This window comes from Nicotiana sylvestris, chromosome 12 (assembly GCF_000393655.2).
Source record: "Nicotiana sylvestris chromosome 12, ASM39365v2, whole genome shotgun sequence".
Classification (NCBI taxonomy): domain Eukaryota; kingdom Viridiplantae; phylum Streptophyta; class Magnoliopsida; order Solanales; family Solanaceae; genus Nicotiana; species Nicotiana sylvestris.
The window spans coordinates 883,157-910,841 of record NC_091068.1 but is presented as its reverse complement, the minus strand read 5'-3'; the positions used below and the strand labels follow the sequence as shown (position 1 = coordinate 910,841).

The window sequence follows — 27,685 nt, the reverse complement described above, 5'->3', positions numbered from 1 at the left end:
ACTAACAAGTACAAGTATATAAATATACTCAATCAATCTCAACACCCCTCCCCCTCCCTCAAGTTGGTGGGGAAGAATTCACTTCCAACTTGCCAAGGATGCTTGTATGTTTGATGCCAATCAAAGCTTTGGTTAGAATGTCAGCTAGTTGATCACTTGTTGAAATATGATGCAGAGTGATTAGTCCATCTTGTAGTTTATCTCTCACGAAATGACAATCAACCTCTATGTGCTTTGTACGCTCATGAAACACGAGATTTCTTGCCATATGTACAGCAACTTGGTTGTCACAGAAAACAAGGATAAGTTCTTGACATGTATCAATCAATTCCTCCGGCAGTCTCCTTAACCATATCAGCTTACCAACTACTTTGCGAATGGATCTGTATTAAGCTTCTGCAGACGACAACGAGACTGTATCTTGCTTCTTTGATTTCCAACTGATTGCACTTTCTCCAAACAGGACTACATACCCACTCACTGATCTTCTTGAATCAGGGCAGGCGGCCCAATCTGAATCATAATATGCTCTCAAAGTATAGTCAGGGCTGTTGGACAAGAAAATGCCCAGTGTAGGATCGACCTTTAGATATCTAAGCACGTGCAATGCAGCTTTGAGATGTGGTTCTCTTGGAGATTGCATAAATTGACTCAGGTGTTGCACACTATAGGTGATATCCAACCTTGTATTTGTGAGAAAATTTAGCTTTCCCATAAGTTTCCTATAGAATGTGGGGTCTGCCAATAGTGGTCCTTCAGTTGCCTTTAGTTTGACAGTACAGTCAAGTGGAGAAGTCACTGTAGTATAACCCAGACAGTCATACTCCTTCAATAAATTTGTGGCAAACTTTCTCTGGGAAATGAGCACTCCATCAGTCCTATAGAATATCTCTAGACCCAAGAAATAGTGCAATTTGCCCAAATCCTTGATTTTGAATTTATCATGTAGGAAATTCTTCAATGCTGTAATCTCACTTAAGTTTGTCCCTGTGAGAATGAAATCATCCACATATACAACCACAAATATGCTGGAAATAGCATTCTTCTTGTAGAAAAGGGTGTAGTCATTTACTGAATGTACAAAACCTCTTGAACAAAGAGATTCTGTAAGTTTGTCATACCATTGTCTGCTTGCCTGTTTCAGTCCATATAAGGACTTCTTCAATTTGCACATAATGCATGTGTGTTGATTTGTAAGCCTTGTGGCACATCCATATACACTTCTTCATGCAAATCTCCATGCAGAAAGGCTTTATTAACATCTAATTGGAAAAGATCCCAACCTTTCTTCACAGCTACACTTATCAATGTTCTGACAGTTGTCATTTTGACAACGGGGGAGAAGGTCTCTGTATAATCTATCCCTGCTTGTTTGTGTATAACCTTTGACTACAAGTCTTGTTTTGAATCTTTCTATGCTCTCATCTGCCTTGTGCTTGATCTTGTACACTCGTTTGCACCCTATGGTCTTCTTACCTGTAGGCAAAACCAATAGATCCCAAGTGTGATTAACATATAAGGCCTCAAATTCTTGTGTCATAGCTGCTTGCCAAGCAGGGTTCATGGTTGCCTCCTCATATGAACATGGTTCACTCTCATGAGAAATGTTCCCCATGACCTACTGACTATTGTGGCATAATGTGTGAAGATAAATCTGTTGAGTTTTAGAAAGAAGAGAGTTGAGTGTATGTGTGTGTTCATGTTGTGGTTGGTTTTTCAGTGTTGGAAGGGAGCAAACATAGTCATTTAAGTAAGAAGGTGGATTATGTACCTTTGAGGATTTTCTAGGTTCAGGCAATATGATAGGAGAATTAGTAGAGGAATTAGGCATAACATTGGTGGCAGTGTCCAGATTGGTTGTTGTTTGTTGCTCATGTGTGTGCACAATGAATAAGTCTTGTGGAGAGGAATCTGTAATAGCATCAGCAGATATAGGTGAACCAGTGACAGAATGGTGAAGGGAAGTCTGCCCTGTCTAGCCATAGGACAAATTGAACAAAGAAAAGGTTGTTTAGGTGCAAAATTGATTGGTATGGAATGGATCCCTCTCATTTTCATAAAAGGCACATGGCCTAATCTATTATGCCATAAGTAATCAACACAATTTGCATGGTCTGAAACAGATAAGGAACTAGAACCATTTGAACAAGCTCTTTTATTATGTGAATGATAGGTATTTACAGTGGCAAAGGAAGGTGACTTAGATGCTTGCACAGAATTAGAAAGACTACTTAGACTCTTACTAGTACAAACTGTTTTATTATTTGACTGGCAGCTATTTACAATTGGAGATGTAGACAATGAACCAGTCTACACAATTCTAGTATCATGACATGAGTTAGAAATACCATAACTGAAAAAAGAAGCTAGATTTGCTGATTGACACTCTGAGCAGAAGAAGTACAGACCATTTCTTGCTCTACCAATCTCTAGAGGTATCTTCATTGAAGGGGCCTGCAATATACAAGTATAGGCAGAAAAATTAACAATCGACTTGAGTTGTAAGGTCAAAGAATGAATAGAGACAAGATTGAATTTGAAGCACCCCGTATAAGGTCCGTCTTGGACTAAGAACTACATCACCTATTTCTGTCACTTTAACCCTATAACCATTTGGAAGGGTAACTAAGAAGGGATATGGCAAGACTCTAGTGTTGGTGAATAAGTTCTTGTTATAGGACATGTGATTTGATGCACCAGAATCCAAAATCCAAAAGTTAGCAGGTAAATGTGAACACTTATATGAAAGATCACCAATGATTTCATCATAAGTACAACAAACCAATATACCTGCGAAGTTTACAGCTCCATTTGTGATGTTGTTTGTGGTCTCAGCTACAGTTCCAATATGAAGTTTCTCCAATAGGCTCAGTAGCTGATTGTACTGGTCCTTGGTCAGGTTTGGTGCAATTTGAGTTTGATGTTGATTTTGTCCATTGCTCTCAGCTAGATCATGTTCTCCGGTAGGAAATTTTTGAAGTCCTCCATGTACATTTGCTGCTGATGCTACATTTCTACCTTTTGTGAACTTGAAATTCTGTGGGAAGCCATGTAATTTGTAGCACTTGTCCTTGGTATGGCCTGGCCTTTTACAGTAGTCACAGAACAGACGTGGACCTCTGTACCCTGATCTGTTGGAGTTACTTCATGTGTTTGTCATCTGATTATAATTTGTTCTAAAACCATTGTTTGGTTGACCATGAACATTCATTGAAACTGATTCTAAATTTAACTGACTGTGTGGTCTAACTTCACGTTGCTTTTCCTCCTGAATCAAAATTGAGAATACTTGGGCTATTGTGGGCAGTGGATTCATCATTAAGATGCTACCTCTTATTACTGTGTATACCTCATTTAAGCCCATTAAAAATTGAATTAGCCTCCTATCTTGCTCTTCCTTATACATATTTGCCTTTGCTCCACAAATGCATTGGCAATTGCACTGAGTGTTGGCATTCAACGTGTGCAATTCCTCCCAAAGTTTCTTCATCTTTGTGTAATAACCAGTGACGTCCAATGAGCCTTGGGTTAAATCATTGATTTCCTTTTGAAGCTGATACATTTTTGCTCTGTTAGTTTGGTCATATCCGTCTTCAAATTCTTGCCAAAGTTCCTTTGAATCATTCACATATTGTAGGCTATCTGCTATATCCTTTGAAAGTGAATTCAAAATCCATGAGGTGACCATATCGTCGCACCTTTCCCACTGTCCATAATTTGTAGATTCAGAATTAGATTTCCTACATTTTCCATTAATGAATCCAATTTTTTCTTTACAGATAATGCTCGTAGAACTCCTCTTCTCCAGGATCTATATCCTATTCCATCAAAAGGCATTGGTACCAAACTTGATCCAGCATTTTCTGATGGATGCATATATAGAGGATTAGTGGAATCCATAACTTCTATCACCAGATTTTGCGTCTCAATGACTGGATCAGCGATGTTATCTTCTCCGGCCATGATTTGAAGAATTGAAAAAATTGAGGATGAAGTAAAAAAAACTATATCTCAAGTAGAATCGAAGATTGAACTACAACTGAAAAACTAGTTGAAGCGATAGATCGATACAAACGAAAACTGATCTAAACAGAAAATTGAGCTGGAGTCAGAGATCGATGCAAAACTTAGAAGATTTTATCTTCAGATCTAGAACTGAACCAAAAACTCAATCGAATTTGGTAAAAACAAAAAATTGCATGAACTCACGAAATTGATGCGTAATCTCAAGTTAGAATTGAAGCGGAACAGCATAAAATCAGAGATGAGACTAGGGAACAGAGCCTCGCTCTAATACCATGTGAAGAACTGAAACTACAGGGTTCGAACTCCATTGGAGATGAAGCTCCAAGCTGGAGCTGAGAACATTCTAGATCGAAGGAGAAGAATTGAGAAATGCAAAGTAATTTCTATTGATTGTATTGGATACCGTATATACACATTGACAGCTGTCAGATGGTGGGGACTAACCTATGCAAAACTAACTGACTAATGACACTGCTAAACGACTTATTAAGCTAACAAATCACCTCTAATACTAACTAACTAACTAACAAGTACAAGTATATAAATATACTCAATCAATCTCAACAGTTTGGTTTTAACTAAAGAACGTCAAACCGAAACCAAACCAACCCGACATTACATATATAGAAATATTAGATATATTTAATATATAAATGTACTTATTGTGATGTAATTTATAAATATTTCTTAAACTTTCCATAATTTTATCTTTTAAGGTATTATTTTAAGGTTGGACTTAGAACTTTTGAATATTCCAATAAGTATTATAGTCATTAATATAGTAAGTTAAAACAAAAAGCCCAAACCAAAATCAAATCAATACTAATACTAACAAAAGACATTCAATTCAATTCTACGAACGACAATGTATTGAATATCTATTTTTTGTTTTGCAACAATTTAGATAAAAATGCATAACCTATTTTTATTTTTTCTTTAACGTTTAGTCATGTAATTAATGCTCCCCTACTACTCTACTTATTTTAGCATGACTTAGTTCTTTTAGATTATGTTTATTTTTATTATAGCTTTTTAATTAGCAATATTTATATTACATAATTTTATTATTTTAATTGTTGAATATTCTAGGATAATGCCATGACACATCTCATATTTTGTATTATTTTAAAAAAAATACCTTATATAGTTGTATCTTACTAGGATTGAAGAAATATTTTGAGTACAAGTTATATGTTTTGTGCTACGAAGATTTTACCGGAAAAAAACCCGAATAACCCGAGAAAAACCGAGATTGAAAAACCCGAGTTTTATTGGTTTGATTTGGTCTTTAGATTTAATAACCCGACACAATTAGTTTGGTTTGGTAATTGCAAAATCCGAACCAACCCGACCTATGTACCCAGTCTAATCACACATGATTTCATGAACCATCAACCATCAACTCTTGACAAAATACCTTTAGATTTACAAAAGAAATTAGTACTTGAAAAATCTATCACCTCCGAGAAATTTTGTCTAGTGTCATTTTATCATATGAAAAGCAACATCAAGATACCTTTAGATTACAAGTCTGATCATTTATCTTTCTTCAACATTTTCTTTTAGAAAATCGTATAAATTATTTATTGGCAGCTAAAGTTGCTACAAAACATAAATAATTACACGACAAAAGAATATTGAATAGAAATAGATCTTAGGTATATTGTCAACCAATAATTACAGTAATGGTGACCTATTCGACTTTTATCGCGACCGTAGTTGCTACAAAATGTCAGCACTTATGCGACTAAAGTCGGCATAAAGTTGAGAAGCAGATGGTTTAATCATTTGTTTCCGCAAGAAATCGAAGAATTTCTTAATTTCCGAAATCGTCTTAGCTAAACCTATAGAATTTAAGTTTGTTTTCTTTTTCATTTTTCTAGCAATTTATAATGCATTAAGGGGACAAAGACCAGAAACACTTCGCTGAATGTGGCTCATAACCGGTACTGGTGCAGTGAGGTATTCCAGTTGAGATTCTAGAACTTTGATGATTATCTCGTCGTATCTAAACCAGTGAGACATCAAAGTTTGATGCATACATTCTTTTCTAGCTGGAGATAGAGGAAAATAGAAAGATATGGACTTTCAATCAAGATTTCCTTACAAGCCGATTCCCCAGCTCCTGAATAGGTGCTGCAAATCTTAATGTATAGAACATGCGACTATATTGAGGAGTAAGGAAAGGGCTCCCATGACAATGAGGTCATTTTTGCATGGGCTTGGACTTCTAAGGCTATTGTGGCGAAGGGAATTGCTTTCAAAATGAGAAATAGTTTTTGTGGCGACAAAAGTCGCCACTCAAAGTAAACTGGCGCCACTAAGGTCTGCATGATAAGTCGTCTTTACTAGTGGCGACGTGATGTGGTAGCCTGCTGTGCCGACTTTAGTGACGATACTTCGACTTTCAGAGGCGACAAAGTTCGCCACAAAAACAATTTGTCCTTTCACAAGCAACTCTCTCGTCCACAATATCCCTAACTTTATGCCGACTTTAATCACACAAGTGTTGATATTTTGTTGCAACTATAGGCACTACAAAAATCGAAAACGTCACCACTAAAGTAATTATTCATTGGCTATGCCAACTTTTAGTGGCGACATTTTCGACTATAAAATATAAATTTTATGTAAATCACCAAGGAATAATTACTTTAATAGAGACCTATTCGACTTTTATAACTATTATTGTTGCTACAAAATGTCAGCACGACTAAAGTCGACATAAAGTTAAGGCTATTTGGCCAAGGGAATAACTTTTAAACTGATAAATTACTTTGTGGCGAATCACTATAAATACTTACCTACTCCCGCCATCAAGTTAATTTAATTCTAGGAGGGTAATTATTGGAAGAAAAAAAAAAACGTGTAACGTGTATATAATATGTAAATATAAATACTTGATCAATACCATATCTCGTTCTTGGAAGCAGTTCATCTACAACATCGAATCCAATAGTAGAAGAAAGAAGAGTCTCATTCAGCTCCCTTCCAAGATTTGACGATTGTATACCAGCTTAAATTTATTATGATTAATTGATTTAATGTAGTTAAATATTATTAAATAACCACGATTTAGGGATAGATATCTATAGGTAAATACATATCATACATTTATTAGTTTTTTGATCAAATAGACAAACAATGAAGTAGGATAAAAGTTTATCAATATAGTTTAATGGTATGTAATTTATAATATAAGGGTAAATTCAATAATTTTCATAATGTCGGGGAAATTCAATAATGAACAAAATGTAGTTTAAATTCGATTCTCGTTATTTTCTTTCTCCTAAAAATAATAATAGAAAGGTAAAATAAAGAAAAATAAGGAAGGAAAAAATATTGTAAATGTATCCTCAAGTCAATCAAAATGAAGATGTCTCTTTCGATCAACAACAAAATGACAACATAAAATTGAGACAAAAAGAAGAAAAGAGAGAATTTGATGCTTTAATATTCTACTCCATGTACAATGACGTTGCTATTGAAAATTACTTTTTCTTTTAAAAATATTTTTCGTTCTTCTTTATTGTTAAAAAAAAAAGAGCAATTTCTTTTTCTCCACCTTGCGGTAATTTGAAAAAGAAAAAAAGAAAAAAGAAAAAAAGAAAAAAGGAGCTCATATATCGATATTTCTACGAATTTATTGATATATAACGTGTAAATTTGAGATTTTAATCTTATTTTCTATGGATTATGTCAGTCGAAAATATTGAATTTTTTTGTATGTATATTTTTGGGTAATAATAATTACTTCAACCAACACTTAATAATTGTTGTCAACTTTACTTAACAACTTCATTAGGACAATATTCTCAAATCATACTACAATGCCGTACAATCATTGCACGTTTACATTTATTCTCCATGGAACACTAAAAATACGATCATGATATTTAGCAAAATAATAATAATATATATTATACAATAATGTTTTATCTAATACTATATACATTGGACACTAAGTTTTATGACAAGCCACGATGAATCATTTAGGAGTATCAGAACATAAAGAAAATGAGATTCAACTTATAATATATATACATAAATTTTTTTTATTTATTTATCTACATTGTGTAATTTTCCCATTACACAAAAATGGCTCCGCCGCTGATGACGAGATTGTAATATGAAGGTGATATCAACGAATCAGTTATGCTTCAATTCCGAACTAGTAACTTGTCTATTATTGAAACTTTTACTATTCAATTTTTTTCCGAATTCAAAATCTCTAGTTAAGAACGAAAAAATACTGTAAATTTTGCTATATTCATGCAAATTCAACATTAGAGGATTACTTATTATCATTCACTATTTCTAAACTTAGTGCTAAAGTTTAACATCTTTCTTCTTTACCATATTCTACTTTATAACAAATCTCGATTCAGGAATGAAATCGTCTTTATAGCAAAGATCTAAAATCTCTAATAGTAGACTTTTTACGATGAATTCGAATTAGTTGGATAATACTCCAAATATCAAATACTTGAAATCAGTATCCAATTAATTCGAATTCGTACAAATATTTACTATGGGAGCAGCGGCGAAGCCACCTTATAGGAAGGCCTTCGCGGGAAAAATACACTGTATAGGTAGGTAAAAAAATAAATTATATGTATATATATATACTATGTATTGACTCTCCTTATTTCTTGGTATGTTTATTTTTATATATTTTGACATTCCTTAACGAAAATTCTGACTCCGCCACTGAATGGGAGATAGTGATGCATAGATCAACAAGAGTTGTAGTAAGGAGTAATAAATATTACTTTATTCTTAATCAGAAGTTTCGAGTTCGAGTCTTTGGTATGGAGTCACCCTTGATAGAGAACGTTTTACCTCTCAATGTGAGACTTTCCAACGTGTTACTCTCAATGTAAGACTTTCCGGCGTGAATCCGGACTTAGTCAGACCTTAATGCGGGTACTGAACATCGGGACGGGAACCAAAAAAAGATAGTGATTGCATAGAATATTTCTTTATTCTTTAATCCATTGAATTACCAACAAGTAGTAGCCCAAGTGCCCAACTACTATTAGATTCTCATTTTTCAATAGAATCACACTCTTTCAATTGCCTTTTAACATATTTTCCCTCTCTTCTCTTAGAAAAAAAATAAGAGTATATAATAGTAGAAGAAGAAGAAGCAAAAAATCTGGAGAAAATTTGAACAGAAATGGCAGAACCAGAAGAAAAAATTACTTCAAAATATCTGCCAACAAAGTCAAAGGAGTTTTCTCCTCCTCCTCCACCGCAACAATCACCGTACACGGCGGCGGCGAGAGAATCAACGACGATGATGATGGATCTCGATCTCGATATCGACGCTTCCTGGTCGTTTGATCAGATTTTCGCTGCGGCAGCAGCTGTTTCGTCTAATCCTGCCTCGCCATTTCTTCCTTGTTCTCCTCTTTGGGCATTTTCCGATGATATTGACGAAAAACCTGCCGGAAATTCATTCTCCGGTGCTCTCCGTCTCTCCAGTCACCCTAGATTTGGTGCTACTTGTATGTAAGCCTTTGAGTTTAAGCTGTTTTTCCTTGATAATATTTGAAGAATTTTGTAGGAAAGTTACTGTTGACTTGCTATTTTTGCATAGAGTTTAAGTTATATATACTTACAATGTAAAAAATATTTGTATATTCATGTCATTTATTAGATAATTACAGGTAAATTTGTACATAATCATTAATTAATAATCTGATAGAATGATAACTAAACTTCTATCATAGGTTAAAATTCACTGATAATATTTGAAGAACTTTATGTTACGTTAGTTGACTTTTTAGTCTTGCTTTAAAATCGGTGACTTTTTGGACATTCAAATTTTATGGAGTTTGTTTTAAGCTTTCCAACAACGGTCTTTTGCTATTTTTTTTTGCAGAATTTGTAACTCTTCTCGGAAAAACAGTATCAAACAAATGCAAAAACTTTAAAAAAATTTGCAAAACTTTCTGCAGATATTGAAACAGTGCTTTAGTGGTAACAATTTTATTAAAAAGAAAGATACATTTATTTATTGGTTTAGTGTAAACAATCAGCACACATATTAATTAAAAGAATATGTAGAAATATTTGTTGTCTTTATTAAAGAAAACAGTACAAAGATACTGTGATTTAGTGCAACATTGAACCAGCTACCAAGTCATGTTTTTTTCTTTTTGATGAATTCAGTATTATAAGCAAAAAAATTACTGCACATAGTACTTATCAAAAAAGGAAAAAGATTACTTCACATAGCAAAACAATTAAAACTATGCTGTCACTCTTCTGTAAGTTATTTTTCCAACAACATAGAATGTTGATGTACAAAAGTTAAACTTTTTTCCATCTTAAACTTTATAATGACTAGATGTAGTCTGTCCATAATTAGATTCTCCAAGAGTCGCTGTACTTTGTGATTTATGAAGTTATCTTTACTTGGTCCCCATTAAAAGAATAAACAAGTTGAATGTGCATCATTGGCTGGTCACACACAATGAAAGAATCATCTATTTGCCTTTCATTTTTGGAGCAGATACTGATGATCCCGAGGCTACAACTGAAACTGTCTCTGTCAACGCTGATAAAGGACGACTTCCTTCACCAATTTTGGAGCTAGCACCTAGAGATTATCCAAATGGGTCTTGTATAATCAAGGAGAGGATGACACAAGCACTCCGATACTTCAAGGAATCGACGGGAGAGCGAGTTTTAGCTCAGGTTTGGGCACCTGTAAAGGACGCAGGTCGGTATGTACTGACAACTTCAGGACAGCCCTTTGTTCTTGATCCAGATTGTAATGGGCTTCATCAGTATCGAACAGTTTCTCTTATGTATATGTTTGCTGCGGATGGAGAGACTGGTGGAGTTCTTGGACTTCCGGGCCGTGTCTTTCGCCTGAAGTTGCCTGAATGGACACCAAACGTGCAATATTACTCCAGTAAAGAGTTCCCTCGTCTTGATCATGCTCTGCATTACAATGTTCGAGGAACTTTAGCGCTGCCTGTATTTGAACCATCTGGACAATCTTGTCTTGGTGTACTGGAGCTCATAATGACCTCCCAGAAGATTAACTATGCTGCTGAGGTGGATAAAGTATGCAAAGCACTCGAGGTTGGTTCTTTTAACCTTTTTCTAATTCATATCTCAGGTTAGATGTCTTAGCTTTTGGTAATATTGGTCATTGGATATTGTGTTTCTGCATCAACTATAGTAGAATGTTTTTGAAATGTAGCCATTTATTGCATCTATCGCTCCGGTGGAGGCTGAGGTTTTGTTCATTGATGTGTGTTCACAACTTATAAAATTTCATTAAGTCTCTGCCATACATAGCTTTTCAGTCTTTATACAAGTGCTTAATTCAGTTCAAGGGCAAGATAGATAAGCCACTTTACAAGTTAGACATTGTGTCCAGCGTTAATGGCTAACAATGTTTGTTATGAAATGCCTGCAGTGTCATTGTTGTAGCACTTGGTTAAATGCCTTTTGAGTCTTCAATAGCTAAAAGTGGTACTATTTCAAGAGTTAATATCTTGGCTCGGATAGCTGCATATTTGTTGAGGCAACGGCCATCAAACTAAATGATCAGCAGTCCATGTTCCTCGAGTTTACATAACCAGATCCAAGATGATGTAAACAATATTTTTCAACTGCATGGTTTGATCATGAATGAAGTCTCATAAAACTTGTGTGTCAATTCTATGTGCCTATGCTAAGGTCCTGATTGTTAGCCCAAACTTGATGGGGTGTTTGTCACTTGTTGGATCCAAATACGAGAAAAGCTGGTGAGGAAATCCAACAGTGGTTCTAAAAGTGTTACCTCAGTGATTCTTTGGGATATTTTCAGATTCTATTGAGTTTGAAATGATAAATTGGAGAACCTCCCTGTTGAAGATCACCATTATTTTTCGCTTGCCTATGCATTATAGTGGTTATCACTTATCACAATGTATACTTTGCCTATAAAACTTTTAGTCTTCTTCCTTGCATTCAATAGGAAATGTTTGATATGTTTGGCTCATAAAAGGTGCATCTGAACATCCATTCAATGGCATGATACCTATCAGCAAAAGTTGATCCAAATAGTGTGGTTACGTATGTAAGACATTAAAAAGTTTTGAGTAGATAGATGTGTCTTTCATCTAAACCAAATGCATCCATCATCCTTTCCTACTTTTTCTTCTTTCAAGATGAAGTCTCTTTAGTTAATAATTTGTGCTTTCTGCAGACTGTGAATTTGAAAAGTTCGGAGATATTGGACCACCCAAACACTCAGGTAAGGAACAGTTCTGTAAACAATTCTCGTTGTTCAAGTGGTTTTTTCATCATTTTTCTGAACAAGTATATGTGATGGGGTATATGAACCAGATTTGCAATGAAGGCCGGCAGAATGCATTGGTTGAAATCTTGGAGATACTAACTGCGGTATGTGAAACTTACCAATTGCCTCTGGCTCAGACATGGGTTCCGTGCAGGCATCGCAGTGTTCTGGCTGATGGCGGTGGGTTGAAAAAGAGCTGTAGTAGCTTTGATGGAAGCTGCATGGGACAGATCTGTATGTCCACAACGGACGTAGCATTTTATGTGGTTGATGCTCACATGTGGGGTTTCCGTGAGGCCTGTGCAGAACATCACTTGCAAAAGGGACAGGGAGTTGCTGGACGAGCATATGCTTCACAGAAATCATGCTTTTGTGAAGATATTACACAATTTTGCAAAACTGAGTATCCCTTGGTACATTATGCGCGCTTGTTCGGGTTGACCAGTTGTTTTGCAATCTGCTTACGGAGCAGTCACACCGGCAATGATGATTATATTCTGGAATTTTTTCTACCACCGAACTCGGGGGATTACAGCGATCAGCAGGCTTTGCTTAACTCGCTCTTATTGACAATGAAGCAGCACTTCAGGAGTCTCAGCATTGCTTCTGGAGAGGAACTTGAGCATGACTGGAGCTCAGTTGAGATAATTAAGGCTTCCATGGAAGAGAAAATAGATGCGAAGCCTGAATCTGTACCAGCACCGAAATCTCTTCCTCAGCCTACTCGTTTACCAAATGGACGGACACATCTTGATCCATTGGGAGAGCAGCAGTTTTCAGTGGAATCTGATGTTGCAAAGGGTGCAGGGAGCAAAAGTGGCACAGGTGAAGCCCCTAACCACATATCCCCCTCTGACAATAAACCGACGGGAAAGAAATCAGAGAGAAAACGTGGAAAAGCTGAGAAAACAATAAGCTTAGAGGTTTTGCAACAGTATTTTGCTGGAAGTCTTAAGGATGCTGCTAAGAGTCTTGGTGGTATGTTCTCGATTTGAAATGCTTTTTGTTGACCAAAATGCTCATATATGCACGTTTCTTTTCTATTTTTTTTTATAGCTTTTTCTCATTAATGTTCTTGCAACTACAGTTTGCCCTACCACAATGAAACGCATTTGTAGGCAGCATGGAATCTCTAGATGGCCATCTCGCAAGATAAATAAGGTCAACCGTTCACTTTCAAAGCTAAAGTGTGTAATTGAATCCGTTCAAGGAACTGAAGGTGCATTTACTCTTACCTCACTGGCACCAAATTCCCTTCCTACTGCTGTTGGGTCTATTTCTTGGCCTGCTTGTGCTAGTGGTTCCAATCTACCAAGTTCACCATTATCTAAACCTTCAGTATTTCATGAGGAGAAGAATGAGTTCTCCAACCATGGAACACCAGAAAGTCATGAAGAAGCTGAACCCTCAAATCAAATGCTAGGAGGAAGGGTAACCAGGAAGGAGGAATTCATTCCGCAGAATGGTTCTCTGCGTGCTGAAGGCTCACATAAGTCCAGAACTGGGAGTGTATCAAGAGAAGAGAGCGCAGGGACACCTACATCCCAGGGTTCATGCCAAGGCAGTCCTTCCGCTGGAAATGAATTCTCCCCTCAGAACGACCTGGTTAATTCACCAGCACATGAGGCATGCATGAAAGTGGGAGGCTCTCTGGAAGCAGCTCATCAAACCACAACAGAAAATAACTTAGCCGCTGCATTCCTAATACCTAGGCCTTTTATTCCAGAACGTGCTCAGGAGCCGTTTGGGGGAATGCTTGTCGAGGATGCAGGCAGCTCTCATGATCTGAGAAATCTTTGTCCAGCTGGAGACGCTCTGGTTGATGAATGTGTCCCAGAATACGGTTTGCAAAACCCACCATTTTCTGATAAAATTGCCAAGGACCCTGTTTATGTTCCTGCTGACACGCTGCCACAGTATTCTGCCTGGCCTGAAGTGACATTCGTTACAATAAAAGCAGCATATAGGGAAGATATCATAAGATTTCGGCTTTGTTTAAATTCTGGTATAGTTAAGTTGAACGAAGAAGTAGCAAAGAGGCTCAAGTTAGAGCTGGGAACGTTCGACATCAAGTATCGAGATGATGATCTCGAGTTAGTTTCAATTTCTTGTGATGCAGATTTGCAGGAATATGTCGATATCTCATTATCATCTGGTAGCAGTATTGTCAGGTTGTTAGTTCATGATATTATGTCCAACCTAGGGAGCTCATGTGAGAGCTCAGGTAAATGATAATAAGAATTAGGCTGTAAATACATAAAATTAGTCAAACCATTCTTGTAATACTAGGATCTTGTCCATAATATGTGTAAATTTTGATTGACATATTGTCTAAAATTGTAACAAGCTTCCAATTGTATCAATCCTCTGAGGAAATTAGTTGTTTTTTTTTCTTCTTGTTTCTTTTGCTTCCCAACCAAATTCTATTTTTAAAATTTCCTTCTTTTATTCAAGGAGACAACAGATTTTGGATAGACAATTCATTGGATTGACAGTAGGTACCGATAGCAAGGCGTGCGCAAGTTGGTCTGGACAGGTTATGAAAAATAGATAGTAAAAAAAAAAATAAGAAGAAGAAAAGAGAAATTCATCCCATTATTGACGTAAGTGTTCACCTAAACCTGAATATTAAGTAATTAGATATTAAACAGACAAATCACTAGACTTGATTATATCACATCTCAATAATTCATATTATCATATTTGCAGGTCAACTTGTTAGAACATTTCATTTAATATAGTTTGACAATTACATAGATGTATTTTGATCAAGTAAAAGAGGAGTTTGGCGTAACTGGTAAAGTTGTTGTCATGTGACCAAGAGGTCACGAGTTCGAGCCGTGGAAATAGCCTCTTGCAGAAATATAGGGTAAGAATGCGTACGATAGACCCTTGAGGTCGGCCCTTCCCCAAAACCCGCACATCGCGGGAGCTTAGTGCACCGGGCTGCCCTTTATTTTGATCAAGTATTTTAAGCTGCATATCAAACAATACTTTTATCATAAATATAAAACTATAGTAAAACCAACTCATAATACTATGATATTTGCAAGTCAACTTATTAAAATATTTCATTAAACATAATTTAAACAAGTATGCAGATGTATTTTGAGAAGTACTTTAAACAAAATATCAAGCCATACTTTTATCCTAAATATCACGCAAAAACCGTATAATAAGCGCATCTTAGATATTACAAATCTAATAATGAGTCTTGTATTAGTTTCATATCAATATGAACTCAATTTCATATCCCATGAATAACATATTTTAACATCTATAATTAATATATTCATTGCTTTAAGCTAAGTAACTTAATTATACATAAATATCTTAAAAATAAGCATTTGTTAGAGTATAACTTATATATACAAATGTGTAAACAATACTATGAAATCACCTAAAACATAACTATAGCTTATGGGGAGGAATTGAACTTGGAAAATGAGGTAGTTAACATGCTACAATATTAATTTTGTTTTATTTGTCTAAGCTTTAATAGCCAAAATTATTCAATACCTGTTATCGATCGAAATGTGAGCTGACCCGTATACTATCGTCACAAAAAAAAAGTTAAAATTTTATAATAACAATAAGTTTAATTTACTTTTGGCGACTACCAACTACAACACTGGCTTAAGCAAGACAGACATTGACTTACACCTCCCTCAAGAGGATTTTAAGATTTTTTTTTTTTTTTTTTTAATTTTAAAAAAGGATAGAAAAAAACAGTTTTTAGAGAATGGAAAAATAACATATATCATTGATGACTTGTGTGTGTTGTGCCCTTGAATCTTGTTCCTGTGTCTTGTGCTTATAAATACAATTTTATGAGTATATGTTTTGCATTATATGCTACAAATAGTCGTTTTTATGTTGGTTTTCCTGTCCTACCTTTAACAGAGGCGGAGCCAGGACTTCAAGCTTATGGGTTAGGGTTTCTAATTTTTGTAAGTTATTCGGTTCTACATTAGTAATTTATATATATTCAATAAATTTTTTAAGACAAATACAAAGTTTCAACCAAAATTACTGTATTCGGCCGAACCTGCTCTCGGTACTCTAGCTCCGTCCCTACTGCCTTACTAGCACTTCGTGCTGCCCTGCCCTGCCCTATCCCATTTCCATTTCTAGACTTCTCGCATGTATAACCAAACATATATATATATATATATTCTATACTCCCAATAAACTACTTGACTTTTAGCTGCCATGTGTGCATAATCAACAAATATCATTTAAACTGACCTTTTTTTAATAACCGAGAAATCTTCGATGCTTTTAATAGTATATGGTTCAATATTCAGAGAATAACGGGTACCCCCACCATTCTCAACTTAAATACCAGACTTTTATCAGCAAGTTACAAACCTGTGACGTGCGCCTAACCATATTTAAACTTTGATAATAAGATTAGAGAAACAAAGAATTACTATCACAGTAGATGGAAGTTGTTGCTGCTTATTGTTATTTATTGTCTGTGTTCCAACATGGGGGGGGGGGGGGATGTGGTCCTAGGAAAGGAAAATGGGCCCATAAGGTAGGGTTAATGGCCCAAAATAACTAGAATATGGGCCTTATTAACACTAAGTTAAACACTAGCTTCATTGCTTGTGTTTTTGGTGACTCCAGAGACTGTCTTCTCAACCAAATCCAGTTTTCCTTGGGCTTTTCTTTCTGCTATCTGTCTCATAGTAGCATAAAGCAGCAGTTGGACGAGGCCGAGCACCGTTCCAATCAGATTTGGCGTCTGAAATGAAGAATTGGACTTTTTTGAAAATTCGATATGCATTTAACTTATATACATTGACAGTATATAATAGCAATAGATAACCTCAAAGAATTAGTTGAAGAAATACTTACAAGAATGTAGACGTCGAGACGAATGAGGGCATAAGTAGTCCAGCTAGCGCTGCAGAGAAAGGAGAAAAAGGAAAGGAAGAACGGCATGTACTCCACACTTTTGGTTTTGATCACCAATTTCTACAATAGTAAAATTTATGTTTTTCTACTCGTCATGATAGCTTCATTTAAACTCATCTCAAACTAATATTATATAAAATAAAAGTCATAATACATAAATAGGCCCTTAAAGTTGGCCTCAACTGGCAAGTACGCTCTTCAATTTTGGATGTGCGCAAGTAGGCACCTCAATTTGTATAACGTTGAACATGTAAACACAAATGTTGTCGTGAAACAGACGTGACACATAAATTTTGGAGGTGTTTCCTTGATCATTTTGTAAGTTGGAGTGTTCAACTGATAAAGTGTAGACAAGTTGAGGTGCCTACTAGTGCACACCCAAAGTTGGAGGGCATACTTGACCGCTGAGGCCAAATTTGAGGGCCTATTTATGTATTATGCCAAAATAAAAAACATCAAAAGTTCTATATATTTTCTACTGACGTAAGATAAATTATTTACGTACCATGATGGCCAAAGGAGAACCATACATCAAAATATTTCCCACCATGCAAATATTACCAACAATTGTAGACCTTTTTTCATGGCTATGGACTAGAGTTATGACAAGAATGGCAATTAAACCAATGAACATGATTTCACTTAGGACAATGAAGAAAACTTTCATCCTTTGCTTCCTTTCAGAGTACAGCACGAATAGCGTCAAGTACACTATCTCAATGCCAAGTCCAATGCCATTAATGGTCATTATAAGAATGCCCCCATGTGGTTGAATCCATGGAAGTCCATACAAAAGCCAAAGGCCACAGTTTAGGAATGTTGCAATGTATGGAAATGGTGAGAACTTCTCCATTGATTTCTTCTTCCATGTATGAATAAATGTTGGCCTAATCAAAAGGTTAAAAAGTTTATCACTAAGAGGTTAAGTCAAATACTAAAGGCAGCCGGGTGCACTAAGCTCTCGCTATACGCCGGGTCCGGAGAAGGTAAACCACAAAGGTCTATTGTATGCAGAATTACCCTACATTTCTGCAAGAGGCTGTTTCCACGGCTTGAACCCGTGACCTCCTGGTTACATGACAATAACTTTACCAGTTATGTCAAGGTTCCCCTTCAAAGATTAAAGCACATAATTGAGTTTACCTCTTATATCACTTTTGTTATCTTGTGGTAATCGTCAATTAAATTCTTTATACTGTCTGTATATATATGTAAAATCAATAATAATCTGTTCAATGCATGCTTTTTTTTGGGGCGGGGGAAGGGATATTTTATGTATATATCTCGTAAAATTGATCTAATATTATCTGTTGGCCGTCATGCTCTAAAAATATTGAATAATGCACTTTGAATGCCGCTTTATTTATCCAAAGGAACATAAATCGATTCCCACCTCGTACTTTTTTCTCACTTTTTTAGTGGTGTACTCATGTTCTAAAAATCCTAAATCCGCCCGTGACTGTCATGATATATGTATTCTTTATCTTGAGAACTCAAAGAAAACAGTGGAGTTAACATGGGAAAAGCTTACTTACAATGGTGATAAAAACAAGATGAGTGCAACAGTACTCCCTGAAAATTGAAAAAACATAGAAAAATTCATGTATAACAGGACTTTGCCCAAAAAAATAAATAGTGAGAAACAATTCGTGTGTGTGTGTGTGTGTTAATTATGTGTACTTTTTTTGGGGGGCAAGAAAATTAAACTGACCAAAAACACCAACAGCAAAACGAGCATTATCTCTATCAAAAACCATGGCTGTGAAGAGAAAGAAGAACAAATACTAGAACAAGAAAATGTAAGAGGAATGAAATGGAGAGTGACAAACTTAATTATAATGGATTTAGTTAAAGTTATATACATCTACAGGTAAGAATTTTTACTCTGATGTAATAGGTTATTTATAATAAGTCAAAGTTACTTTTTTTTTCCTTTTGTTTACACTGAATTCAAGGTCAAACTTATCCTTATCCTCAGTCAATTAGCATGGATTGCACTAGGAGTAATCCTTCACTGTTTCCATAGATTAGTACTCCCTCCGTTGGTTTTAGTTGTTAACTTTTGATTTTGCGCTCCCTTTAAAAAATAATTATATATATATATATATATATATATATATATATATATATATATATATATATATATATATATATATAATAATGATACCATTTCCTAAACGTCTTGAGAAATAATTTGGAGAATGCGTAATTAATGATAAGAGTAAAGCATGAAAAAAAAAGATTGTCATTTTCTTTATTAAGTAGAGTGGACAAGTAAAAGTGATAAAATATACTTTTAGTATAGTAAACAAGTAAAAGTGAAGGGAGTGAGTACATTTTTTCTTTTGGATTTGAATTACCTTTACTAATTTCATAAATATATTATAGGAAATTGGCTACATTGAAAAAACAAATCAAATACATAAGGAATGTGCAAAAAAAAAATTACATAATTAATATCCTAAAAAACGCATGAATATATAGTACCAACATCATGCACCTGCTAATTTCTAGAAATTCAAACTTATTATTAACATACAACAACAACAATAACAACAACAACAACGACCCAGTATAATCTTACAAGTGGGGACTGGGGAGGGTAATATGTACGCAGACCTTACCTCTACCCCGAAGGGTAGAGAGGCTGTTTCCAGGAGACCCTCGGCTCAAAAAAGCAATAGGAGATGATATATTAGTACCATAAAAATGCGTAATAAAAATAACAACAATATATAAGAGATATGAAATATGAAATACAGAATACGAAATACGAAATACGAAATAGATGGCTGGTATAGTACAACTAGAAGGTAAAGCCCTGCATCAATAGACGACCAATGACATTCCTAGTCTAACTCCTAACTGGATAGTCTCACTCTATTGTGCTGTAGAAATATTCACACTCTCCCCTAACCTACAACCTTAATGCTCGACCTCCATAATTCCCTATCAAGGGCCATGTCCTCAGTAATCCTAAGTCGCGCCATGTCCTGTCTGATCACCTCTCCCCAATACTTCTTAGGTCTTCCTCTACCTCTCCGCGTGCCCACTACAGCCAGTCGCTCACACCTCCTCACCGGTGCATCAGTGCTCCTCCTCTGAATGTGCCCGAACCATCTGAGTCTTACTTCCCGCATCTTGTCCTCCATGGGGGCCACACCCACCTTCTCTCAAATATCTTCATTCCTAATCTTATCCATCCTTGTATGCCCGCACATCCACCTCAACATCCTCATCTCTGCTACTTTCATCTTCTGGATGTGTGAGTTCTTTACCGGCCAATATTCAGTTCCAATAAAATTATCCAAGTTTTCCTGTGATGATCCTCCAGCTCGTATTGCATTCTCTAACATCTTTTTCACTTTCTTGATTGCATTTCTAAATTCATCACTTGATTTTCCATACATTAAATGGTGTATTTTCTCCAATACTTCGTCCTTAGTGATTTGATTTTTATCGCACAAATTAAGTCCGATCTTCCAATCATCAACGACTAATTTTCGATTAGTGAATTGATCAGTGAGCAAAGGGAAACAAAGCAACGGAACTTGACACCAAATAGCTTCCAAAATAGAGTTCCAACCACAATGAGTCAAGAATCCTCCGATTGCTGTATGAGTCAACACTTGTTTCTGACAACACCAAGGTATGATCAAACCACGACCATGAGTTTCACTTTGAAAGTCTTCCGGTAATGGATTCGGGTCATCGGAGCTGACAATATCGGGTCGGAGCACCCAAATAAAACTAACTTTACTTAATAATAAACCATAAGCTATTTCAAGAAGATTATTTTTGTTAAGATGGGCATAGCTACCAAATGACACGTACAAGACTGTTGCATGTTGTTGTAGGTCGAGCCAATGGGTGCAGTCGAACTCGGACCACATGCTAGTAGCCACGTCAATCTTGTTGAACTCGGGTGGAAAAACGGGACCTATCGCAAAAAATGATTTTTCAACTTGTAAAGCTGATATGGTCTCGGGTTCGAGCTCTTGGATAGTGTTACATAAAATAAAGTCAGCACTTCTTACATCTTCAAAGGCATTAGAAATAATTTGATGACATATTGAGGTTGTGTCTGTTTCTTGAAGATATGACATTAGATCCTTTGGTCTGATTGATTGGACTCCTGGTATGTAGTCAATCACGTCCTCACTTTTGTCTGTTGTCAATAGCAAAAGAAACAAGAATAAAAGTTTACTGAACATTTTAGTAGAAAACTAAACGAATTGCAGTAGTGAAATTGTCATAAAAATAGGTTCGTTATATATTTCTACTATGGAAAATGGCTAAATATACCCATGTACTATGAGAAAAGGTTTAAATATACTCTTCGTTATACTTTGGGTCTAAATATACTCATGTACTATGAGAAAAGGTTTAAATATACTCTTCGTTATACTTTGGGTCTAAATATACTACTGTTAGGAGCACTGAGGTAGCATGTCACGTGACATCTACTGTAACAACCCGACTGGTCGTTTTGGGAATCTGCACTTCACTCGGTGTTTGAAGGCTTGGGTATCTCCACATGATGTATTATGACTTGCGTAAATCGTCGGTATGAGTTTTCGGGTTGTCCGGAATCGATTTGGAAGAATGAACTTCGAGAGTTGAGTATTAAGTTGGAAGAGTTGACCAAGTTTGACTTTTTAGCATTTGACCTCAGAATGGAGTTTCGTCAGTTCCGCTAGCTTCGTTGGGTGATTTTGGACTTAAGAGCTCGTCCGGATTGTGATTTGGAGGTCCGTAGTTGAATTTGACGCAAAATGGCAAAAATTGGATTTTTGGGAAGTTTGACCGGGAGTGGACTTTTTGATATCGGGGTCGAAATTCAATTTCGGAAGTTGGAATAGGTCTATAATGTCAAGTGTGACATATGTGCGAAATTTGAGGTCAATCGGAGCTGAATTGGTAGGTTTCGACATCGGTTGTGGAAGTTGAAGTTTCAAATTTTATTGATTTTGACTTGAGGTGTGATTCATCGTTTCGAGGCTGTCATGCGTGAGTTGAAGCTTCGATTGGTTCGTCTTGTCATATGGAACTCGTCTGCAAAGTTTGGCGCCATTCTGAATTGATTTGATAGGTTCGGATGCTTAGTTGTGATTCTAGAAGTTCTTGAAGTCTAATTTGATTTGCATGCGTTTTGGCGTCCGAATCGTGGTTGCAGGAGTTATTTTGATGATTTGAGTGCACGAGCGAGTTCGTGTTGTGTTTTTAGACTTGTGTGCATATTTGGTTTGGAGCCTCGAGGGCTCGGGTGAGTTTCAGATTAGTTCCGGAGTGTTCTTGCATAGTTTTTAATTGTTGTTTCTAGTATTTTCGCATTTGCGAGGTTTGGATCGCAAATGCGGCCATCGCATTTGCGAAGAAACCCCGCATTTGCAAAGCCTGGGTGACTGGGCAGTTTTCGAATTTGCGATGAACCAGCTGCATTTGCGAAGGCTGGTTTTCGCATTTGCGAAGTTTTCTGTTGCAAATGCGACCTCAGCAGGTATCCTCCAGGTTCGCAATTGCGATGTATTCTTCGCAATTGGAGCTTCGCATTTGCGAACTTCCTGTCGCAATTGCGACATCTGTAACCTGTTAAATGCTGAGAATTCCGGGTTTTTGCTTTATTCTTCATATTTTTGAACCCTAGCTTCGAGGTGAGGCGATTTTGAGCGGGGATTTTCATGGAAAATCTTTGGGTAAGTATCTTTAATCAATTTCCAATTATATTTCATGATTTTATACAAAATTTAACATCAAATTCATGGGAAAACTATGAAAAAATTGGGGATTTTGTCAAAGCTTTGAAAAATGAAAATTTGAGATTTGGAGTCGAATAAGACTCGGATTTGAAAACAAAATACATATTTGGACTAGTGAGACTATGGGTAGTCAAGACCTACCCTTGGACCCGGGTTTTGACCGGGCGGACTCGGGGTTTGACTTTTGTTGACTTTTGGGAAATCTAATAAAAATCATAGCTTTATTAATTGGAATTATTTTCTCTTGCATTGTGTGGTGTATTCAAGTCGTCATAGGCTGGAGTGAGTCGGGCGGAGGCGAATTTGTGGAGGAAAAGACTAAATTGAGTGTTGGATTGACCGAATTGAGGTAAGTGTTTTGCCTAGCTTTGTTGAAGGAATTTTTCCTCCTATTTGTCATTGTTTGCTACATGCGAGGGTGATACATATATGAGGTGATGAGCGTATATATATGTGCCAGGGTTAATCATGCTAATGGGGTGGATTATGTTATAATTGTGTGTGTAGAGATTGGTGACATTCTCCTTAATGCCTTACTTGACTCTTAGATATTAAAGACATAATATTAAATAATAGATATCAAGACTTAGTTTGTTATAACTTGGATCACACTTGATGGAAATTGTAAGAATACACTGATGTGTTTAATTCGGTCATCTCTATGTGAAATCATTACTACATTACTACAACCGATATTCATGAGATGCTAGACTCTATACTTGTGTTGTGAATCATGTATGAGATTTGTGAAAGTATTTGAATAATATGGTTCCTGAAGGTTATTGAATCATTGTTGACTTGAAAAGTTGTAATTGGGAATTGTTTGAAATATCCGTTAAAACACTCTCCTTGATGTCAGTTATGCTTCCTGCCTTGTTTGTTGCTGTTATATATGCTTGGTAAGGAAGAGTGTAAAGCACGAAGGGTGATGCCGCGCCATGCTTTATACATTATCATGTGAGGGAGAGTGTAAAGCACGAAGGGCGATGCCGTGCCATATTATTGAGAGTAAAAGCATGAAGGGTGATGTTGTGCCTATCATTGAGAGTGAAAGCACGAAGGGTGATACCGTGTCATTTCATTTATATTGTTATGCTTGTATGTTATAGTGAGGTCATGGCACAAAGGGTGTTTCCGTGCAGGTGAGGACGAGGGACATGCATTATGATGTGGTATCTGCTTTCCCGTATATACATTTGTGCCCTTACCTTGAGCTGTTATTGTTGTACTTACATATTTTGTGTGACTTGTCGCTATTGTCCTGTACCTAGCTTTTATCTCCATTGTTGTTGCACTGTCCATTTCTTTTACTTGCCTAATTTGCGAATACCGTGCCTACTTCCTGCTTTTATAATTATACTCATGTTGTATTTATTCTGTTGCACTTTAGTTTAAGTCTTTCACTATGCTAGCCATTCATGCCTTATTCGTTAACTTATGAAGATCATGCGTTTCCATCTAAATTGTTATAATTGTACTTAGGCCTCCAATATACTAGTTAATTGAAGTTAATATACCTTGCTTTCCAGTTGTTGTTATTACTCATGTGCTTTCCGTTTAGTTCTTTATTGTTTCCCACATGTATATCCTTGTCCATTGTTGTTATTTACGTATTCCCTACTTTGTAATTCCTGTCATTGTGTTTCTGTCATATGGTAGGTTACGTTATACGTTCATTTGGAAGGATGAGTTGAACGCACGAGAGGTGTTGTCGTGCTAATTGAAATGTTACATAATCTAATTATACATGGTGAGGATGAGATAAAAGCATGAAGGGTATTACCGTGCCATGTGATTTGACAGTTGGCATTTTGGACATATATCTCATACTTTACTGTGATTCCCTTTTGTAATTATTGACTGTCTCGCCGAGTTGTTTATGATACTTTTATCGGTTATGCTTTGAACTGCTTTTACTGTTAGTCTAATGTACATGTTATAGCAGTAAGCATCTTTTAACTAAAAGCCTCGTCACTACTTCGACGAGGTTAGACAAAATACTTACCAGTATATGGGGTTGGTTGTACTGATACAACACTTCTGCATGTCCCGTGCAAATTTTGGAGTGGAGCTGCTGGTGATGTCGGGTGCTGATTCGGAAGATGTTCGTGCGTTTAGATATAACTGCCACTTGTCCTTGGTAGTTTAGATTACTATTAATCTGTTTATGTAACCTTCAAACAGAACGTGTATTTATTTGTATCAGCTTTGAAATTCCAAATCTTAGAAGCTCATGATTCGTACTACGAGATCTTGGTTAAATATGTAAAGGTTCAGTTAGCTATCCTCTATTTTCTTATTATCTTATTCGTATTGTGTTGTTCATGTTAGTTGGCTTACCTAGCGGTTGAGTTAGGTGTCATCATGACTTGTGATTTTTGGGTCATGACATCTATCTCATCAAATTTTACTGTCTCGTAGGATATATTGGATATCCACCTTGGACAAATTTAACGGAAGAGGGGTATATTTGAACCAATAATATTACAGTAAGGGTCTATTTGGACCCAAAGTATAACGAGGGATATATTTAAAGCTTTTATCATAGTATAAGGGTATATTTGACCCTTTTATGTTTTTAATATATATATATATATATATATATATATATATATATATATGAAGTCGAAATAATGAAGGACGAAAGGCGATTATTCAAATGGAAAATCAATTAAGGCTTGTTTGGTTACCAAAGATTGTTAATACTAATTAATTACATCTTTATAAAAGAATGTTGTATTAGAATAAGAAAAATTTTCTTATATGATAGTTTTTTTCTTTTTTTACTAAAATTACGAAATTGATTTATTGTGAAATGAATAAAAATATCTCTAAAAAGAACATTAAAAATTCTGAATCGATCCTTTTTGCTATCATACTAAAATGTTTCCTTATATCTAGGGGATTCAATAGTTTATATATAACCAGAAAAAAATCGTTGTCTCCCTATTTGCATGTACCATTTTCGATGAAGGAGATTCAATTAAACCCCTCACATGAACCTAGCTCCGCCTCTTCTATTAATTAATATACCTATACACATGAAATTTGTGATTCAGGATTTAACTTTAACCTACCATCATATATATTTGATGCCATATTTTGAAATTCTTCGTTGACTAAGGACATGGTCCTAGACAGGAGGATGTAGAGGTCAAAAATTAGGGTAGAAGGTTCGTAGGTAGTCGAACGTTTCTTTTTGTCTTACTCAGTTCGCTAGCATTAGTGTTAGTACGATATCTTTTATCCATAGATGACTATTACTACATAAAATTTAACTGCATTCTTGGATTCAATCTTATTTCATCTTGTTACTATTCCTACTTGTTGCAATTGCTTTTTCTTTTTCAGTCGTTCTCTAGCCGAGGGTCTATCAGAAACAGCCTCTCTGCCCTTCCAGGGGTAGGGGTAAGGCTGCGTACATCTTACTCTCCCCATACCCTACTTGTAGGAAACTACTGAGTTTGTTGTTGTTGTTGTTGTTGCCGCTCAAATTAAACATATAGGAGAGAAGGAAAATGAACTTAGGGAGGCTTACCAGTACAACCAAAGTGGCCATTTAACTCCAAGAGATGAAGATGATAATAAATGGTAAAAACCAAAGCTGTCTCTGTCCAAAAAGATATGTACAAAAGTCCATATTTCTTGGCCAATTTTCCTGGAAAAACAAAGAAAGAATCAGCAATCAAGCAATTCACAGGAGGATCGATTTTCGATTCCATAATTTTCAGCAAAGCTTCCTCAACATGAGCTGAGAACACATGTAACAAGGCAGACATGAATTGGTCATGGTTCAATGACCGATCGAAATTTAATGGAAGTCCATCAGATACTGTCATGTAACGTATATCTAGCTCGAGACCCTGATAGGTAGAAAATATATCGTCCTGATCGTTCTTTTGAGTGATCTGATAGTGTATAGATTGAGTGTTGATGAAGGTAATAGTGAAGCCTTTTTGTGCAAGCTTGATGGTTAGATTTATTGTGGGAATAACATGGCCTTGTAGTGGATAACATACTAATATTGCATGAGGTTTTGATCTTGAATCTACCATTTTTGGTATAAATTTTGAATTATATGCAAATAGACTAAGGTTGAAGAGGTAATGAAAGAGAACTAAGTTTTGTAATGAGTGACCATTAAGCAAAAATATGCTTTACTTTTGGAAATGATACTATATATAGAGGAAAATGTTATGCAGAATTTTATGCTTGCTATTAGAAGTTAATTTGTGAAGTATAAGTGTAAGTGAAATTAAATGACCATACCCCAAAATTTATTTACTTTAAAAAAATTCATTTTGAAAAAAATACTTTAGTTTCTACCTAACTAACTAGAGGAGGCTAAAGTATAAGAGTTAATTTCTTGAATGGTCATTCAAATTAATAAAATTGTATAGTAAAGTCACTTACCCCCTCCATTTCAATCTATTTGAACTTATTCGAATTAAGAGGATCAAAATTGAGTTCACTGTGAATTCGGACATAGATTCATTAAGTTTTTAAAAATAAAATATACATATTTAGAAACTGTATAAAAAAATACTAGTATAAGTTATAATAGTTAACAATTGAAAATATTTAAAATTTATTTATAAAAAATATCGTCAAAAAAAATCTTATTTGACTCCCCAAATAGTAATACGTTCATTCTTTTAAAATGAAGGGATTA

At 35.7% G+C, this 27,685-nt stretch overlaps 3 protein-coding genes across 5 annotated transcripts; 1 reads left to right on the top strand and 2 right to left on the bottom strand.

The window, feature by feature from the left end:
* Window positions 1-388: 388 nt before the first annotated feature.
* LOC138884237 (uncharacterized) lies at window positions 389-3,963 on the bottom strand. Its single transcript, XM_070165310.1, has 8 exons — window positions 3,778-3,963; window positions 3,238-3,706; window positions 2,579-3,126; window positions 2,349-2,454; window positions 1,772-1,971; window positions 1,477-1,618; window positions 1,222-1,364; window positions 389-1,135 (listed from the first exon to the last, which is right to left on the bottom strand). Exons 1-8 carry the CDS (start codon window positions 3,961-3,963, stop codon window positions 389-391), a joined length of 2,541 nt encoding a protein of 846 aa, XP_070021411.1.
* A 5,125-nt stretch (window positions 3,964-9,088) lies between these two features.
* On the top strand, window positions 9,089-14,720 carry LOC104248629 (protein NLP6-like). 2 transcript variants are annotated; one of them, XM_009804933.2, is made up of 5 exons: window positions 9,089-9,536; window positions 10,547-11,124; window positions 12,239-12,286; window positions 12,379-13,309; window positions 13,419-14,720. In XM_009804933.2, exons 1-5 carry the CDS (start codon window positions 9,206-9,208, stop codon window positions 14,561-14,563), a joined length of 3,033 nt encoding a protein of 1,010 aa, XP_009803235.1. In that variant the 5' UTR covers window positions 9,089-9,205; the 3' UTR covers window positions 14,564-14,720. The 2 variants fall into 2 exon arrangements, with proteins under 2 accessions (XP_009803235.1, XP_070021531.1); XM_070165430.1 differs by having other exon boundaries at window positions 9,357-9,540.
* A 2,118-nt stretch (window positions 14,721-16,838) lies between these two features.
* Window positions 16,839-27,141, bottom strand: LOC104248631 (bidirectional sugar transporter SWEET4-like). 2 transcript variants are annotated; one of them, XM_070165576.1, is made up of 7 exons: window positions 26,552-27,141; window positions 21,292-21,422; window positions 21,089-21,194; window positions 18,790-18,826; window positions 17,760-18,141; window positions 17,195-17,314; window positions 16,839-17,081 (listed from the first exon to the last, which is right to left on the bottom strand). In XM_070165576.1, exons 1-7 carry the CDS (start codon window positions 27,066-27,068, stop codon window positions 16,923-16,925), a joined length of 1,452 nt encoding a protein of 483 aa, XP_070021677.1. In that variant the 5' UTR covers window positions 27,069-27,141; the 3' UTR covers window positions 16,839-16,922. The 2 variants fall into 2 exon arrangements, with proteins under 2 accessions (XP_070021677.1, XP_070021678.1); XM_070165577.1 differs by lacking the exons at window positions 21,089-21,194; window positions 21,292-21,422.
* Window positions 27,142-27,685: the final 544 nt, after the last annotated feature.

Coding starts and splice junctions, on each gene's coding strand:
- LOC138884237 (XM_070165310.1), bottom strand. CDS start 3,963: ATGGCCGGAGAAGATAACATCGCTGATCCAGTCATTGAGACGCAAAAT. Junction 3,127..3,237: donor ACGTGAAGTTAGACCACACA/GTCAGTTAAATT, acceptor CCAACAGATCAG/GGTACAGAGGTCCACGTCTG. Junction 2,455..2,578: donor AAGTGACAGAAATAGGTGAT/GTAGTTCTTAGT, acceptor TGTATATTGCAG/GCCCCTTCAATGAAGATACC.
- LOC104248629 (XM_009804933.2), top strand. CDS start 9,206: ATGGCAGAACCAGAAGAAAAAATTACTTCAAAATATCTGCCAACAAAG. Junction 11,125..12,238: donor AAGTATGCAAAGCACTCGAG/GTTGGTTCTTTT, acceptor TGCTTTCTGCAG/ACTGTGAATTTGAAAAGTTC. Junction 13,310..13,418: donor TGCTGCTAAGAGTCTTGGTG/GTATGTTCTCGA, acceptor TTGCAACTACAG/TTTGCCCTACCACAATGAAA.
- LOC104248631 (XM_070165576.1), bottom strand. CDS start 27,068: ATGGTAGATTCAAGATCAAAACCTCATGCAATATTAGTATGTTATCCA. Junction 21,195..21,291: donor TTTCTAATGCCTTTGAAGAT/GTAAGAAGTGCT, acceptor TTTTTGCGATAG/GTCCCGTTTTTCCACCCGAG. Junction 18,827..21,088: donor CAACAACATGCAACAGTCTT/GTACGTGTCATT, acceptor TTCAATTTTCAG/GGAGTACTGTTGCACTCATC.